Source organism: Limulus polyphemus, unplaced genomic scaffold, assembly GCF_000517525.1.
Source record: "Limulus polyphemus unplaced genomic scaffold, Limulus_polyphemus-2.1.2 Scaffold346, whole genome shotgun sequence".
Lineage (NCBI taxonomy): Eukaryota > Metazoa > Arthropoda > Merostomata > Xiphosura > Limulidae > Limulus > Limulus polyphemus.
This window is the reverse complement of record NW_013665956.1, coordinates 17,433-36,558: the sequence shown is the minus strand read 5'-3', so window position 1 is coordinate 36,558 and position 19,126 is coordinate 17,433. Positions and strand designations below refer to the sequence as shown.

The following is a 19,126-nucleotide window of genomic DNA, read 5'->3' as shown; positions in this document are numbered from 1 at the left end:
TTTATTTCTTATTTTTCACATTTATTCTTTATTTATTATTATAAAAGTAACTAAAATTAAAAATATGGATCTTTTTAAGTTAGTTAAGACTAGATTAGGTAAAATAAATAATAATAATAATATAATTAAAATGGTTCACAAGGCACGCACGTGAGCAGTAATGTAATTCGATAGCATAATGTGAGCACCATGTTACCTGAGTAATTTACATCTTATAATGGTGCGGATAGTAGTTAGACACAGTTCAAAGGCCAATAAAAAAAAATTTAATTATAAATACATGTATAATGTTACGAACTAAGAGATACTTGGGATAAACTTATGTAGTTTCATGTTACAAGTTGAAGTCATTCTAGAAAGAAAAAAGGTTAATTTAGGTTTATTTCCTTTTTTTTTTGGTGGTTACGAGGTTAGTCGAATTGACCAATCCCGTTTTGAGAAAATAACATATAAACTAGAAGGATTTAGTGAACAAAAAATGTTTTAAATGCATGGAGGAGGTTTTAGGGATTACACAAAGAAAATTTGAGATGACAAAAAGTACTTTCAATTCTAAAATGAAAATTACTTTGCACACGGACTATTCAAAACAAATACTCAATATATTCATGGACAAATCTTTATTTTATTAAAAATACTTCATTAAGAAATATGACTTTCTGTATGTTAAAGACTTGTAATATTAACTGAAAGACTGCAAAATTTTGTGAAGATATACCCAATATATTGAGTTCTAAGTATTAAATTTATAAAGACTTTAAACGAGTACAAAAGGTCACATGACTCAATCAAATTGACCGACCCCGTGTTGAGAGAGTTAATTAAATAATACACCAAAAATCATAAACTAATAACATGCAAAAAGTAGACAATTTCCTCTAACTATCATAATTTTTCTGGCTTTCTAAGTTTGCAACAATAGCCATTACAAATTCATCCAAGCTAGTCGTTATCACTCCTGTGGGAACAAAGCTTGTACTAAAAGAGAAGTTGACAATTCTCTGTTCAGAACACAATGTAATAAAATATGTCATTTGATAGATGAAAACCTTGCCTTTCTATTTGTTATAGATAATATAGAATTAAATGTAAGAGAGAACTATTAACAAATCCTAAAAGAGAAGATGTGACAGGTAGGTGTGGCAAGAGGGGTCTGATTTTCTATTTGATGGCTCTGTAACCAAACAAAATTAGAAGCTATAAAAATTATGGTTTGTTTGAGCAAATACAATTTTATAGTGAGTAATTTACATTGAATTTCATACTTATTGGAGGGGTGGTGAATAAAATAGAGAAGAAGGGATGGCTACAGAAACTTTGTCACTTTTCTCATATTAGGGGGAATTCATGATTTTTTAAATATTGCCTGATGAAATACTAACTGGTGTAACATAAACAAAAAGTAGTTTAATGAATAATTATACGTACATACATAAACTTTTCTGGTTCAGTTGCTTTTGGGCATTGAAATAACTTTTGGCAGCACTGGATAGAAAGTTGTATTTTTTTGTGTGGCTTGAGTTCGGCAATCCAAGTAAAGAATCAAAGATGTCATCAATGAATACTACGAAAAAGAACTCCATATAAATGACACGTTTTGAATATGAAACCAAGAAGATTGATAGACATGATGTTGTAGTAAAAATATGATGTAAAGTTTGCCGAGACTTTATATATAGAATAAAAACTGATAGCAGAATAAGAGGCCAGTCCCTGAAAGGTATAGAAGCCTACGGAAACAGTTCATAATTTGTGATGAAACACACAGCCACATGGCATCTGACATCAAATGTAACTAAGTTCAAAATAATTTAATGGGTATACTTCTATACAAGTACGTGCCAGGCAGTTTGTTAATTTAAAGAATAACAATAACACCAATGATACTATAAAGTGTGCTTAATTTCATGAAATTCAATAGTTATGCACTTAAACTTTTTAGGTCCTAAATGATGGATTGCAAACAATTCTGTGATGAAACTGGTTAAATCAACTTGTCTGGGTCATGCTAGTTTATGTAATAAAAAAGTAAATAAATCATGTGGCAATTACTACAGAGTTGTCCCTTGAAAAATGAAATTTGCTCCACTACCAACTTGACTAGATATGGTGATTTTTTTTTACTCCTGTATGCTGACTAAAGAATTTAATTGCTATAGATCCTCAAAAAGGGCATAATCCTGTAAAAACACAAAATCAATGGTTCCTAGTGTTTACATTTTCAAACGGTCAGGCCCTTCAGTGGCACAGCAGTATGTCTGCAAACTTACAATACCTGAAACCGGGTTTCAATACTCGTGGTGGAACAGATAGCCCATTTTGTAGCTTTGTGCTTCACTAACAGCAACAAATGGTCAGAGAAGTATTACAGAGAAAAAATGTGAATTTTTCATTTATGAACATAAATTTATTTCCTAAATGATTACATTTATCAAAAATTCAAAGTGAAGTTCCAGAAGTTAAAAACCAAATCCCAATTATTTGGTTCCGAACACTATCAGATAACATTTTAGTTGTTGAACAAAAGTTTACTCTCAGTAAAGTCTTGGATTTATCCTACATTTACTACTTGAAAATTGTTTTGTAGTTATCTGCAACAAGTTTAGAGAAAAAAAATTATTATGGTATCACTTGACCTTCGGCCCTCTTGTTTTCGTTCTTAAACATACTTCTAAATAGCAAATGGAAATCTTAACTATTTAGTAGCACCAACCACCATACATTTACAATTGTAATTTAACTTCTTACTATCTTTAATTTTATTTTAGCTATATCTTAAATAAACTATAATACACATTTCAATGTTATATTTAGTTCATACTGTTCTTAATTAGCTGAATAATGATGGATTCTTCAAACACTGTGTTTGTATCCTTCTTTGAACAGTGGATCTACATCAAAATGAAATCAACACTGATTGAAATAAACCTATTTTTAAACTTTAACCCTTTGACCACACTCAACCTTTAAATCCCTTTCTGCCCATGTCAAGAGATTTTACCAAGTTAAATTCAAAATGGAATTAAACTACTTTCTTTTATAAACATAATTTAATGAAATTACTATTATCAAGTACATTATAATTTAAGATTTTATATTATTCCTGTATTTAAAAAAATATCTGAAACAGCAATTAAAACTGCGGTTAAAATTCTCAAGTTGCTAATATAGACTGTCAGCATAGATGGTTAAAGTACAGTTCCAGCTGTCTCTCATTAGCTAAGGGAAAACTTCCAAGAATTTCTCCCCATGTGAAACAACATTCTAATATTTCGAAGCAAAGACAAAGCTGTGTTGTCAAGCAACACTTTGAAATTGACTGGCATTTTTATAATCACTAGAAAGAACATATTTTGCACTATTCATTTATAGCCTGAAGAAACCTCTACCTGTGTATGGATCTGTAGTATCAAATAGAAAATAAGCTTTGTCTAATGTTCTCTTGAGGGGTATGTAATGTTTAGCAAGTGTTTCTCTCCTTATATGTATTGGTTTGCTTAACAGTTAGATTGCATTTTGGTTTTATATTTATATCTTAATTAATTATGTATTATTTGTGTTTTAAAATGCATATTTGAAATTTTTATGATTTTTATACGTTTAATTTGTTGTAGTTTGGCTTACCAAGATGTCTAAGCAAAATGGCATCATTTCCTTGTGTGATCGTGTTTGGATTTTATGCATTGGACTTGCCCTATAACAACAGAGCACTGCACGGGACATGTTGTCAATATTGGGATAATGAATAAACGACAAAGAATTGGAAAGGAAAATTAAAAATAAACTACAAGTGAAAAGATCAACATGTGAAATTACGCATATGACTAAAAAAAGTTTGAAAACTATTCTACGAAAATTTAAAAGGTATGTACATGCTTCTATTATCAGTGCCAGATAAAAATAAATGATTAGTAAGAAAACTGTGACAAATGCATAGCCTAGCCAGGACAACTTTTTCGTTCTGATCCTTATGGAAACGAGCTGGCCAAAGAGCAACAGAAGGTTTGATCTGGAAAAGGTTATGACGTTGCTCTCTATAAGCTGACTGCCAACTGATGCAAAGCTGTGCCTTGAATACAGGACCATAGTCCATACATGGGACAAGTATGGCCGCAACAGCACCAGAGCAGATGGACTTAGCTGTGGTGTTAGCAAGCTTGTTCCTGCAAATACCAACATGGCCAGGTATCCAGAAAAACTGGATAGTAATTGAAGATAAAGAAAAATTGGCCAGTCATCGTTGAATATCGACAAGAACAGAGTGAGAAATAACATTAAGTAATTCCAGGGCCAGTAGAGTGCTATGAGAGTCAGTGTAAATAGTACAATCAGTGTACTGCATCTACATGATCCAGGGAAAAAGAAATGGCATACAATTTGGTAGTAAACACAGAAACTACAGAGAGGATCCTGTGAGCAGCCATCTAGCCACAACAAACCATGGCAGTGCCCACACTCACCTGATTTCGAACCATCTGGAATAGAAGGATGGTTCAAAAGATGTTCAGCAAAGAGAAGATGGTACTTCCAATTGAAAGTATCTGCCTTCCTCAGATGACTCAAAGCAAGGTTACATCTGGGAATGGTAGTACGCCATGGTGAAATGGGCTGACCATTGGGGACAGCAGCGTCATCCAATGCCAGACCCAATTCAGCCAGTTGTGACTGGATAAGAAGGCCAAAAGTAGGAATGGCAGATCATCTATTCTGAAAAAGCACAGCCCACCAAGGAAGAAAGACACAACCCAAGGTGTGATGCTTTGGAAGGATCGAGGCTTGATAGCATATTGCAGAAAAAGTTGCAAATGGAAGATGTGAAGAGGGGGTTTGTGGGACTCAGTGTACAAACTCTGAAGTTGAAAATTGTGGAAAGCCCCAGTGCAGAGCCAAAGCCCCAGATGGTAAATGGGGTCCAGCATACTCAAGGCTGAGGTCCTGGCAGAACCATAGACCAGAGACCCATAGTCCAGTTTGGATCAAATGAGGGCATGATAAATATTGAGCATAGAGCATCGATCCACTCCCCAAGAGATGAAAGAGAAGACACAGAGGGTGTTCAATGTCCTTGTACACTTCACACATAGCTGCTTCATGTGAGGAATGAAAGTAAGCTTATGGTCAAAGATAAGCTCCAAGAACTTTGACTCAGGGACCACGGGAAGAACACCACCACCAAGACGGAGTTCAGGATTGGGGTGTAGACCCCGTTGGTGGCAAAATTACATGCAAATGGTGCATGCTTCTGCTCAGTAAACCTTATGTTCAACGACCAACACGAGATGTGGAAGTCGTCGACATAGATTCAATTTGCAACAGTAGGAGGAACGTATGTAGTGATAGTACTGATCTTGATACTGAAAAGTTGACACTCAAGACACAGCCCTGAGGGATTCCAAATTCCTGTGTGAAAGAACAGAAAAGTGTTGATCCCACATGAACTTGGAATAGATGGATAGATGGTCACACAACCCATATGAGTGAAGGTCCCACAAAATGTCGAACCTCTACGTAGTGTCATAAGCCTTCTCAAGATCAAAGAAAACAGAAAGAAGATGTTCCCTCTTAAAAAAGGCTTCCCTGATTGAGGTCTCAAGTCGAATCAGGTGGTGAACAATGGAGCACTGTTGACAGAACCCACACTGGGAGGGCAAAAGAAGGTTGTTTGATTCAAGGAACCAAACAAGATGAGCATTAACCTTTCTAAGACCTTACACAGACAGCATGTCAAAGCAACTGGGTGATAATTAGAAGGAATCTTGGGATCCATCCCAGATTTAGAGAAAAGAAGGACCATAGCCTGGCACCAAGCATCAGGAAAAACATTCTTTTGCCAACTTCTGGTTAAAGACAACCATAAGAAAAGCAAGAAAAGCAGGAGTGAGATGGCATAGCATCTCATAGTGAACATTATCAGTCATAGAGATGATCGGCCCAAAAGAAAATAGGCAATCGCTCTGCTCGAGACTTGATGGCCAAGAAGGCAGAGGGAAGAAACAGGAGTGCTAGATGCACAAGAAAAGCTCTTACCAAGAGTATTGATGATGCTTTGTATATCAGCATCTTCCTGGCCATTGGAGAGCAAGATGAATACTTCCCAATAACTTTCCAAATCTTGTCCCATATGACTTTGGAACTGGTGGTAGAAGAGATGCTAGTTGTAAATTTAATCCAAGATTCCTTTTGGCTTTGACGTCTCACCTGTCTAGCATGGGCACAGGCCCACTGGAAAACATTTCAGTTAGAAAGAGTGGGATAAGCAGTTGTTAATAGATAGAAGACTAACGATAGCAAAATTCAGTTCCAAGAGAGTGGCGAAAGACAGCCAATTGGCCTGGTCCAAGTTCCTCTGTGGCACTCAGGTCAGGTAGCATCGACCACAGCCATCTCTCTCTAAACCATAGGAAAATCATCACTACCCTGTGGATCACTGTCAACCCTCCAAGAGAAATGAGGGAAAAGTGAAGGTGACAGATAGATAGATCAATAGCAGTAAAAGATTGACTAGGTGCATAAAAATTGGTAAAGGAACCAGTATTGAAGAGAGAAAGGTTGTGATCCATGAGCATACACTCTACAGAACGACCCCTCCCATCAATATCAGCACCACCCCAGAAGGGATTGTGTCCATTAAAGTCTCCCAGGATTACAAAAAGAAATGGCAACTGTTCTATGAGAGTATAAAGGTCTGTTTGATTGTAAGTCTCTCCAGGTGACAAGTAGAAAGAACAAACAGTGATGGTACAACCCAAGGAAACATGGATAGCTACGGCCTGCAAGGGTGTATCAAGTGGCACAGACAAGGTGAGCAAGTGCTGGTCGACCAACAGTGTCATCCCTCCATGCACTCATCCATCACACAACCTGTCATTCTGGTATAATGAAAACTGCCAAAAGGTGACTGTATCGGCAGGTTTCAGGAATGTTTTCTGTAAGGGAAGTCACATAGGATGATAGTAATCGATCAAGGCCTTAATGTCATCCAGATTAGAATGGAAACCTCGACAGTTCCAGTGTATCAAAGTGGCCATTTTTACTTAGGTGGAGAACCACACCATTTTTTCTTTACAAGGCAGAGATCTATTGACCTCCATGGATCCTGCACTGGGTCAAGCGGACAGGTCTCTGTCAGTAGACATAGATTCTAGCGACTGAGATCATGAATGAATAATTGTTTTGCATTTCAGGACTGAAGAAGATGGACCTGAGCAGAAACTAGAAGCCTGGGCCAAAAGAGGTGGACCCAGGTAGTCACTGGAAAGAATGATGGGGACAGAGATAGGAGTAGACCTGGACTTGTCAATTCATTTATCAAAAGATGGCAAAATATTCTTCATATGATGGAAAAAAGACTCTGATGGTAGCATGGAAAGCTCTGTCTGCACACCAACTATAGCAGTGTAATTGAGCATAGCAGCATTTGTCTGCGATGGAGTTGGAGACAACAACTTTCGAGCCTCTGGATAAGAAATGTTGTTAACTGTTTTTAAATGCGATGCTGCTTTCTCCTCTACCCACTTAATGCAAGATCTATAATAAGAGGGGTGAGAACCATTACAATTAATGCAGTAAAGGTCCAGTTGACATTCATAAGCATCATGGTCTTTGCTCACACAACAAGCACATGTCAAAGAACCACGACAAGATGTCTTTGAATGTCCAAACTGCTGACACTAGAAACACCAGACAGGGTTATGGATATAAAGCCATACCTTACAGTTAAGATAACCTGCCTTGACAGTGGCAGGTGGACGTGGCAATATAAATGTCAGAATGAAAACATTAGTTGGCAGCATAATTCCATCCTTGCAAGTGGAGATGCCTTGCACAGGAAAAACTCCTTGGCTGCAGAAACCAGTGAGGATCTCTGACTCAGGGATGTTCTTTAAATCCCTCTTAACAATAACTCCTTGTGAGGAATTCAAAGTAGCATGAGGAGTAACCTTAATGTGTATATTCCCAATGGCCTTCGATTTCAAGAGGAGTTCACTGTGTTTGAGGTAGATGTTTCCACCAAGGTGTCCCCAGAACATATATTCTTGATTGACTTTGGAGAGCCAGAAAACCCATCTAATCTGTTCTGAACATACAAGCTTTTGACTAAGTAAAGGATCTGATGACTACCCAAAGGATCTACTATATGATGAAGAGGTCTGGGAAATTCAAGAGGCACTTTAAAGAAACAGCAAAGGCACAGGAATGTCAGATATACAAGTTCCCAAAATACCATGGAACACGTGTTGTAGGCCACCAATGAAAGGGTGTTTGCATCCTATTGAATAACTGAATCCCCCTTGCTCAGGCAATTGAGAATTTTACTGCACACTACATGCATAGCAAACTAAACTCCAAGCTGAAAGGTATACTGAAGAAACTGAGAGGTTACCAGTCTCTTGCTACCAGCTGTCTGCTCTATGAGATCCTGAACATAGTCTCCTCCCTGTCACTGAAGTTTGAGAGAGGAAAACTTCATACTTTTGGGGTGTTGCCAGCCATTGAATTGACAAAGATGAGAATGCAGGACTTAAACATGAATACTGAAACTCCCTCATGATGAAAGCAGGATACACCATCGATGGCAACAAGATCTCTTGTGATCTTCCCAAAGAAGATCACATGAGAAGAAGTGAAGAAAACAAGGAGTTCACATCAGCCACTTTGGATAGAATGACTCATGTAGTACCTCATCGTGGTGGCACTGATACAACTGATGCTCACAAGTCAGACATGCTCAGACAGAAAGTGGTTCCAGCTCTAATCCAGTGCCATGTTGAACAATTTAGAGCCTATGACAATAGCCCACATAAAAACATGTCTTGGGTAAACCCAGTCAACTGGAGGAGTGATGTAGCATCTGAATTTGAGTTTCTGGAAGCTGTTGCTGTCCACATCTCAACTCCAGTGGAAGCTGCTGGGTATGAAGTAAGCAAGAACAAGTGAGAGTTGAAGACCCTGAAGAATTTACAGAAGAGCTTCAACCAAGGTGTAGGTACCACAGGTCTACAGGAACAGATTCTACAGTACAGGCAGAAGGATTTGCCAAACCTGAGTTTGCTTGTGAAAGTTGTTTAGGTAATTTGTGTAAGTAACAGCAGGGTTGAGTGTGGTTTCAGCATCCTGACAGCCACGTTGTCAGATCGTAGACTTTCATTAAGCCACATTACAATGAAGGACCTATTATTATGATAAATTACAAGATGACTCCAAATATGTTAAAGGTCTTGTAAATGATTTCTTTAATCAGGTTTGCAGCTCAAAATAAACAGTTTCTGAGCTGTCACAATATAAACCCATGCTAGAATTTGTTGTTTTTATACTCATTTTTTTGTTAATTTGTTTTTGTTTTGAGAAGAGCAACTTCTCTCCTTGGTAATTTAGGGATAGAAGTTTGAAGCTCTCCTTGTATTTATTAAAATGAAGAACTGCTTACATATCAGTTTTGGTTGTGTAAATATTAGAACAAACAAGACAAGCTCAGACAGAGCCTACTAGTTCTAATATTTTGTCTCTAGACCCAGCACCCTCACTGACATTTTTCTCACTGTATTTGAGTGCCCTGGGTGAATAGTCAATTTTGTGACAGAAACAGTGGAAAATACAAATGACAGTCAATTCTCATCCCTGTGTAGCATATTTATTTACTAATTACTAGATTTAAAGCATACGTAGCAAATTTGCCATACAAACTTGAATGCACAAATCTACTACGTAAAAGTATTAAGTGAGTTCAAACAAGTTTTATTTTACCAAAGATTACATCTTAAAACAAGATTTCAAAAACAACCTTACCTTTAGGAATGACTCCTGGATCCAAGAATGTTGCAAGAGAGAAGTTAGCCAAAACAAATAAAGTAACCACTCCTTGGATAATTGGTATTGCTATGTGATACTTGATGGTTAGATAGGGGCAGCTAATAGTAGTAACAAAACAGAGTAATGAATTTTCAAAAACAACAGTTTTTCTACAATATATGTCAGCAAAATAAACTAAATAAATTACATATACTACTTTCACAGTAGCACACTTCCATCCAGACTGTCAAGGATAACTACTGACATGTTTGCATGGCTCTAACAAGTTTTGCCACTAGGGGATTTCGGTTTCCTTCTATAAAATTAAAATAAATAACTTACTTTTGCTAATACTGGTGTTAGTTCTAGACTTTATGGTGTTGTGAAAACAACATACAAAGAGAAAACATGTCATACAAAATTAAAAGTTTCTGGTGGCTTATTACTCTGTTATGATGACACTGTTTGAGGGAAATGTTGGACAATTTTGCATTTTGGTTGTGAACTCCACATTATTCTACCTGATTTTTTTAATAATTTCCTCACCACATTGCACATTTCAATCACACTACTTTCAGTCTGTCAAGTTACTCTCACCATGAATTCAGCACTGCCTTATTTTTTGTTTGAGAAAGCTTGTCACATTTAGTATGCTAGTGGGAAAGCAGCATCAGAAACACCCTTAGAAAAAATATGTCTTAAATATATCAATTAACAATTTTACCAAGTTCAACTTAAATTACCCCAAAAATAGATGATCAGCAAAACAAATGACAAAATGTAAAGTAAGTCATTTTATATAGATTTATTATAATAAAAAAATAAAACTAAACAAAAACAAAACAACAAAGAACTTAAATTTTGCTCTGTAAATCTCAAGAATAAAGAAAGTAAAAATATAATGTACCCAGTTTATAATAAAATCCCCATGATTTCTTACAAGTATAGGGGAGTTAGATATAGAGGTGTTAGATGTACTGAAATAATCTTCCATGTTCAAACACAGTTTGGAAGTTCAGCAATAATGAAACAATAAACCTTGTATCAATATTAATATTGTCTGAATTAAAATGAATTTCAAATAGATAAATGGATAAGTAGGGAATGTTAACATTTTCCTTACCTGAAAATGTATTTCTAAAATACATGCACCTCCATACACAGAATAGCTTCTTTCCTCTTGAGTTTGCATGATCTGCCAAAGAGATTTACAAACCACCAGCCTTGTAAAAACTCATACATAATCTCATATGAAACCACATGAACTTGCACCACTATGATGTTGTCATGCAACAGAACCCTCCACCAATAGGAATGCACTACACCTTCATGCACAAATATTCATGCTTGTGTATCCTTATTCTTTGACAAGGCAAAGAAAAAATGAGCACCATAAAAGTAGGAAGGTGAATATCTATTGGAAATACATTTTCCAGTAAAGAAAATGTTAACTTCCAAAACAAATACTCACACACAATAGCTAGAATCTCACATTGAGATGGTGGAGGGACAGGTGCAATGATTATATAGACAAGCTTTCTTCATGAGGTGTAACTCCCAATGACAGAGCACATCTGTAGGAGACCACATCTCTTCTCATCCAGGGTATACTCTATGCCCATGTAGGAGAACAGAAGATAAAAAAAAAGCCATAATTGTGTCACAAGGATGGGCATAATAGGTACATAGCTGTCTGAACACTCTCACATAAGCTGTTGGACAACTAATATATGAGCGAGGGTGAGGCTCATTTAGACTACCACCAGACTTGACAGGTCAAAACCAGCTGTGGGAGAAGGGCACTTGTGAAAAGTATCTGTTCTCACCTCCTGTACCATCCATCTCTTCGGCCCTCATCATCTGTGCGAGAAGGACACTGTATGGAATCATGTAAGGATGGATGCTTATATAAACCTCTACTCAATCATCAGTCACTATGGGTCCACTTGCCTGTTGTGGGAGTAGGCTATGTGAGTGATACATCATTGATGTATACAGTGTTTTCACTTTAACTCTACTGTCAGTCTCTACAAGCCCCATTCCAGCTGCAGAAGTGTGGTGTTATTTTTTGTTGTTGTTTTTTTTTTCAGTAAAGTGTGGAATGGATCCGGAATAGAGAGTTCACCTTGGCTCTACTGAATAGACTTTGGCTGCAGGAGAAGGATGGATCTGTATAAAAGGATTGGTTTAGTGAGTTGTACCATCGGTACACTTGAAGTGTGATATATCAGTTATATATGTAGGGTGACCTGCACTATACTCTGGTGTCACCCCAACCCCACTCTTCATCATAGAGGGACTTCTTGCTCTAGCCTCAGCAATTAGGTCCCATTAAGTGAGGATTCTCCATGGTCCACCAACCCAGAACCTAGGAACTGATAACTGACAAAGGTCTCCCATGCTTCACTCGATGAGAGAGAGAGAATTCACATAGAGAAGACCCAGAAAATGTGTCCAGATATTCATCAGTACTTTAGTTCCAAAAGGTCTTTTACAGGAGACAGTACAGTGGGAGATCATGAAACCCTATTTTTAAAATCCAGCAAGTTCTAGCCATAAAAGTAGGCGGAAACACTGCTCTGGCGCTGCCTTTGTCCATGATAGTCCATGGAATGGTTATGGTGTGGATCTGACATGAAAAGTAATATACATATATAGAAATACCACAAGGAAACCTCAAATGGTCTTCCAGAACACCTCATCTCACAGTGGACACTTTTAGAACCAGGGCAGATGTAAAAAATACTTTCCATTATCCTAGCTCAATGCAGGTTTTGAGTAAGTATATCCTGGGAGGCAACACTAGCTGCCTAGTGGGATCCTACATTGATTGCGAGGTAAGAAAAAAATTTGTACACTCACCTGTCCATAGACAGTGTGTGCATTGGAAAATAGTCATAGGTGGAAGTCTAAATCCCTAGGGAGATTAAAAAGCCAGTTGGAGCAGATAATGGGCAACAAAGATGTGTAGAATAGTCCACATGTCAGCCTGAAGAATAGCATCAAAAGTCAATGAAAAAGAGTAGCTAGATAACGTCGGAGGTGATGAATCTGATGAGAAGAACCTACAATCATCCACCCTCAATGAGGCATATACCAGACAGATGAGTAGGCAGATTCATCTTGTGAGGGTGGAAGGAAAAAAGATCTCATGTAGAGGAGGGATCCCAAGGAATGAAAGGATGGTGAATGGAACCCCAAAAAGATGAAGTGTGACAAAAACAACAAACAGCCTGGACAGGACACAAGAGTCTGCCTAGTATCAAAAAAACATACACAAGGGATATAGAAGGAAGGGATATGGGAGAAAAGGCATGACCACTGACCCTTGCTACCAAAGACTATGGAAGGAAAGACTGGTTGGGGTAAAGCAGAAAGTAAATGCAGTTAAAGAGAGTTTAAGAGATAACTATGCCATAGACATCTGAGTGACAGCTACAACAGGCAAGATAGATTTAGTACATTCACAGTTTTATTGCATATAGTTTTACAGATCAAAATGACCAAGCTTATATACAGTGTTTATAAAAAGTGAAAACTGCATTAGATGTTTCACTACTTGATTAGATTAAGAGAAATGAAATTTAGTTCTTGATCTTCAAAAAGCCAATTTTGAAGCCATGGCACAAGATTTATCATTACTGAATTGGTACAGTGAGTTAACAAGTGGTGTGGGGCAGACTTGAGAAGTGTTTGAAAATACAATAAATTGATTTTAATTCAAGATAGATGTTTCTAATAAAGGGAAAGAGATAACAAGAAAGATCTGAAACTTAATTGGCTTACTAAAAACATAAAGAAGATAAACAGGGATAAATACCATACTTGTAATAATTTAACCTTATGTACACAGGTGGGAGTCAATGTGTGTATGCCATGACCTTTTACAGAGTACCATTCATCATGATATTATGTTTTTAATGTCAGAGTTATCAACTGTTCATTTTACTCTATATTGTTGATTTAGCAACAGTACATGGTAGAGGAGATTAAATACCAAATACGATATATAAGGACTTTGAAAAAAAACTGTATATATGCATATTGGAGGTTCTAGAGGTTACGCAAAAAAAATATCCAAGCTGTACAATGGACAAAAGTATTTTTATTTTTCACATGAACATCACCTTGCACTACAACTTGTCAGACTGATGTCAGCAATTCATAGACATATCTTGAGTACAGATACTTTTGTAACATCCAGTCTTTTGTGTACAACAGACTTGTACATGTTACTAAAAGCTTGCCACATTTTGCCTAGGTACACATAATAAACTTGGAATTATAGCCAACATTCCTTGTAGACAGCGTGAAGAATTAACAGAACTTTGGAATACCTATGGCTTTGATCCAAATAAAAAGTAGAAAACCAAAACAGTTTTTGAGAAACAGATAATTGGTAATTTAATAAAACAAATGTTTTTTTAGGAAGGTTAACTGTATGTAAGATCTTGAAATGGAGGATTAGGCCTTTACAGGATGATGATAGCAATACTTTTATTGGAGAACATGAGATGATTAACCCCATGGAGATGGTGCTGGTGTTTTCCATCCAAGCCGTTTCCGTGAAGCTATAGATAGCAATGTTTACTATAATTATAAATTTACTGAATGAATATAGAAAGAAATATAGAAATATTTATCTTATTTTCAAGGGAGGTGGCAAGTGCCCCCCTTGCAGATGCCCATGGACCATAGGGAGCTTGTAGTTTAAAATAAGCTTCTTCTATTGGTTATAAACAAGTAAGTCAAATAAGATAACATGGTTTGGAAAATTGACTTGAGAATTAAGGAAAGATGGACAGAGAATTTGTCATGGGTTTGTAATATTTATATCTTAGTAACTGCCACTAACTGGAGAAGTTATGGTGTTCAAACTGTATATTCAACCTCAGAACTGTTTATAAACAGCATCTAAAATAACAGAGGCAGTGTATATGTTGAGATTTTGAAGTTATACTAACTAAAATTGGAATACTTGATAGCACTTGCATGTTGTGACAATAAAGGTTGAGAATTTTTTAAATATTTTCTTTTGAAATTAAAACTTGTACTATATAAACATATGAATTACAAACTACATTCTGTTAATTTTATTGAAATACATAAAAGTTATTAAATTTTGAATGTAACTATAAAATGTCATGACATACTCACAAGAACCTATCCACTTGCATTAAGTTAAGCTTTTAAATGTTTCTCTGTTTTTATAAGAGGATGTTAGCAATATTCATGACTATGCATTTTATGGAAAATAATGGCCATTACCTCATCATGTAGGTATTACTTCAATTATGGTATGTCAAAAGATAGAGATAAAAAAAAAAAGATAAAATGCCAGAACATGACAGTGTTTTTCTTAAGGTTCTAAAGGATGTCAGACTTTTTGAGAGTTAAAGGAAAGCAAAATTTATTGAAGTGTCAGGTGGTTAGGCAAAAGAAAGCAAAATCAGAAGGAATGGAAATGGAACCTTAATGAGCTCTCTCTCACCAGTCCAGGCTGTGCCCCTTCTTTGTAAGGTAAACGAAGAATATAAAAATCTAAACTGAAATTAAACCCAAAGTTAAAATATAAAACAAAGTATCACACTAGGAGTAAAAGTGGGAAACTTACAAAAACTCTACAAGTTCAATCCAAGTTAAGTTGTGTTATGTACAAAGTCCAACTCAAAAGTTGAATAAATATCTCAGCAATTCTCAAAGTCTATTAACTCTCTCAACAATGGGGTCAGTTACTTTGACCGAGTCAAGTGACCTTTTGTACTCGTTTAAAGTCTTTATAAATTTAATACTTATAACTCTCAATATATTGGGTATATCTCCACAAAATTTGGCAGACTTTCAGGTATTATTACAAGTCTTTCACATACAAAAACTCATATTTCTTAGTGAAGTATTTTTAATAAAATATAATAAAGATCTGTCCATGAATATATTGAATATTTGTTTTGAATAGTCCATGAGCAAAATATTTTTCATGTTAAAATTAAAAATACTTTTCATCATCTCAAATTTCTTTTGTGTAATCCATAAAACCTCCTAAATACATTTCAAACGTTTTTTTTCACTAAATCCTTATAGTTTATATGTTATTTTCTCCACCCTATCTCAAAACAGGATTGGTCAATTCGACCTACTTCATAACCACCAAAAAAAATTAACCTTTTTTTCTTTCTTGAATGACTTCAAATTGTAACATGAAACTACATTCATATATCCTAAGCTCTAAGTTCATAACATTATACATCTATTTATAATTTTATTTTATTTTTTTATTGCCCTTTGAACCATGTGTAACCAATATCTGCACCATTATAAGTTGTAAATCACTCGAGGAACATGTAGTTCACGTTACACTATCGAATTACATTACCTACGTGCTGCTCCCATGCGTGCCTCGTGAACTATTTTAATTATATTATTATTATTACTTATTTTACCTAATATAGTCTTAAATAACTTAAAAAGATCCATATTTGTAGATTTTTAGTTACTTTTATAATAATAAATAAAGTATAAATATGAAAAACAAGAAATAAAGTACTTACCCAATCTTCTTTTTTCTTGCCCTCAATTGTCAAGGAGAGTTAAGCCTGATTTTTTATAGTAATTATAGTAAAGCACTTAATTTTTATTTAATTAAATAGTGCACCAAAGAATATGGACTAATAACATGCAAAAAGTAGACAAATTCATTTGCCTCTCAAAATATTCCCGGCTTTCTAACTATGCGATAAGAGCCATTACAAATTCAATCAAGCTAGTCGTTAACTTTCCCATGGGAACGATGTTGCTACTCTCAGTGAAATTGATGATTATCTGTTCAGAACACAACATTATAAAATATATCGTTTGATAGATGAAAACCTTGACTTTCAATTAGTTATAGGTAATATATAATGAAATGTAAGAGAGAACTATCAATGAATTGTGAAAGAGTGGGTGTGACAAGAAGTGTCTGATTTTCTATTTGATAGCTCTGTAACAAAACAAAATTGAAGGCTATAAAAATTATGGTTTGCTTAAGCAGTAATGATTTTATAGAGAGTATTTTACATTTAATTTCGTACATTTTTGAGGGGTGATGGATAAAATAGGGATGATGGCATGCTAAGACAAAATGTGTCACGTGGGTCACACTAGTGTAAATTCAGTATTTTTTAATATATTCCTTGTAAAATTAAGAACTTAAAACTTGTATACTATTAAAATATGGATTATTAGCTAAGACTTTATTCTATTCTAATTGACATAACATAAACAAAAAATAGTTTAACAAAATTTTTAATGCAAGACACTAAAACCTTGTGTCACGCGCAGTAAAGGGTACCCGGGGAGAGAGGGTTAAAAGCTTAAATAAAGGGAAATCTGCTAAACAAGGAGAATTTGGCCTTTAATACAAAATACAGGCCTCGACAAAATCTTGGTGCCAGGTCACCATGGCAACATAAAATTTCACTGTGGCACATAGTAGCATGCATTCATTCGTGTAAAAGTAAATAAATATATGTGCCAGGGTTTATTTTAATGTGCAGTAGACCCCTACTTCTGCAGTTCTAAATCAATTTGTGTAGTTCTAAAACTAATTTTGTACAGTACTAAAATTTATAACAAAAACTCCAATGTCATATAAAGAAACAAGAAGCCAATGCATGACCATGATACTGAAAAGCAAAAGTACCTTTGTTTACTGTTTATATGACAAGAAGTATATTTTTAATTTTACATACGCTGATTAGAACTTTGTTTTAAAATTTTAGTCAAATACTAAGATGGTTAAAACTTAAAACACTGTGTTTATATGACAAGAAATATATTTTTGGTCTTACATATGTTGAATAGTACTTTAGTTTACATTTTGTGTCAAATACTACATGAGCTTACATGGCAAAGGCTGGTTAAAAGACTTAAAACACATGTAAATGCAAAACTATGCTTAATTGTACTTTAATTTACATTTTATGTCAAACACTACATGGTAAAAGATGGTTAAAACAGTAAAACTTTCATAAATTCAAGGTTTGCAAACAATGCAAAGTTGTATCTAGCTTATAATCTAAAAACAAATGCTTCTCAGACTCACAGAATCTAAATACTGAGTTATGGCACCTGCCTCAAAGATTTGTGCAGTTCTAAAATTTCCTTAAAATAAACCCTAATATGTGCCCCCATTTCCCAGTACAAACAGTAGTAATGTTAGGTTAGGCACACCTGGCTCTTAAATCTGAAAATATTTGTTAAGGCCTGCCATACTATCACACTTAGCCAAGTTATACTTGTCACTCCTCAACCACATTATCTTCATTTATTAAAACTCAAATGCAATAATAGGGGAATCCTGGGCCATTATCCAATTCACTAACAGAAAAGATAGCTATCTTTCCTGCATGAAAATGTGGTTAATTGCTAATTAGTGAATCCAGGTCCTGCAAAAATCTACTTAAGCAGCTTGAACTGAAAGGAAAATAACCATTTTGAAAAAATATACATATTAACTGAGGAATAGAAAATGCACAGTGTCATCCTGCACCACAAAGGCAAAATAAATCTAACTACTAAAGTTTACTGATGACATCAAATTCATGATTTCCTCTAGCTGAACTAATGATGTAGAGGTACGTATACAGTAGAATGATTTGAATTGATTGACAACTTGAAGAAATACTTAGCAAATGACCTTTAAGTTTAAAACGTTGTACATTTACTGTCATGTTAAACTTATATTAAAGTTTTTCTTCATTACACATTTAAGCCGTCTCCAGCCATTATTAAGTGGTTTCTTATCTGTATTTAATGTGTGATTGAAATTCATTAAAAATATGATAACCCAAATGCATTACCTTACACTTGATGACAAGGTTTTGTCATCATCAGGTACAAGGTTTTGAAGTTATAAATGAAAAAGAGTTAGTTAACTGCATACTATTTGATCAAATGTGTATTCATACATACATACAAATAGTAGGGAACAGTATATTCGATACAACCCTTTTATTACTAAAACCAGATATTAGAGAACAATCGTAAGTAAAACGTTTTGAAAGAGGTTTCGTAGCGTGAAACGAAACGATATAGCAATGCCTCAACGTTTCCGGATATCCGTTTCCTGTAAATAAATATATATATGTGTGTAAAACAGGTATATCTAAGCAGTTGAACAATATGAACAACTGACTCTTTTTATTCAAGTGTTCTAAGACAATGTTTCCGGATATCCGTTTCCTGTAAATAAATATATATATGTGTGTGTGTAAAACAGGTATATCTAAGCAGTTGAACATTATGAACAACTACCTCTCTTTATTCAAGTGTTCTAAGACAATGTTTCCGGATATCC

General features: G+C 35.2%; 1 protein-coding gene across 8 annotated transcripts in view; it reads right to left on the bottom strand.

Moving 5' to 3' along the window:
- LOC106457564 overlaps positions 1 to 19,126 on the bottom strand; it is a 117,963-nt gene that overhangs the window by 85,296 nt on the left and 13,541 nt on the right. For 7 of the 8 annotated variants that reach the window (XM_022383551.1, XM_013916996.2, XM_022383553.1 and 4 more), the window contains exon 3: positions 9,787 to 9,908. The exons of the other annotated variant lie outside the window; for it this stretch is intronic. In XM_022383551.1, coding sequence (XP_022239259.1) covers positions 9,787 to 9,908 — 122 coding nt within the window. The remainder of the gene's footprint in view (positions 1 to 9,786; positions 9,909 to 19,126) is intronic. 8 annotated transcript variants of the gene reach the window in all.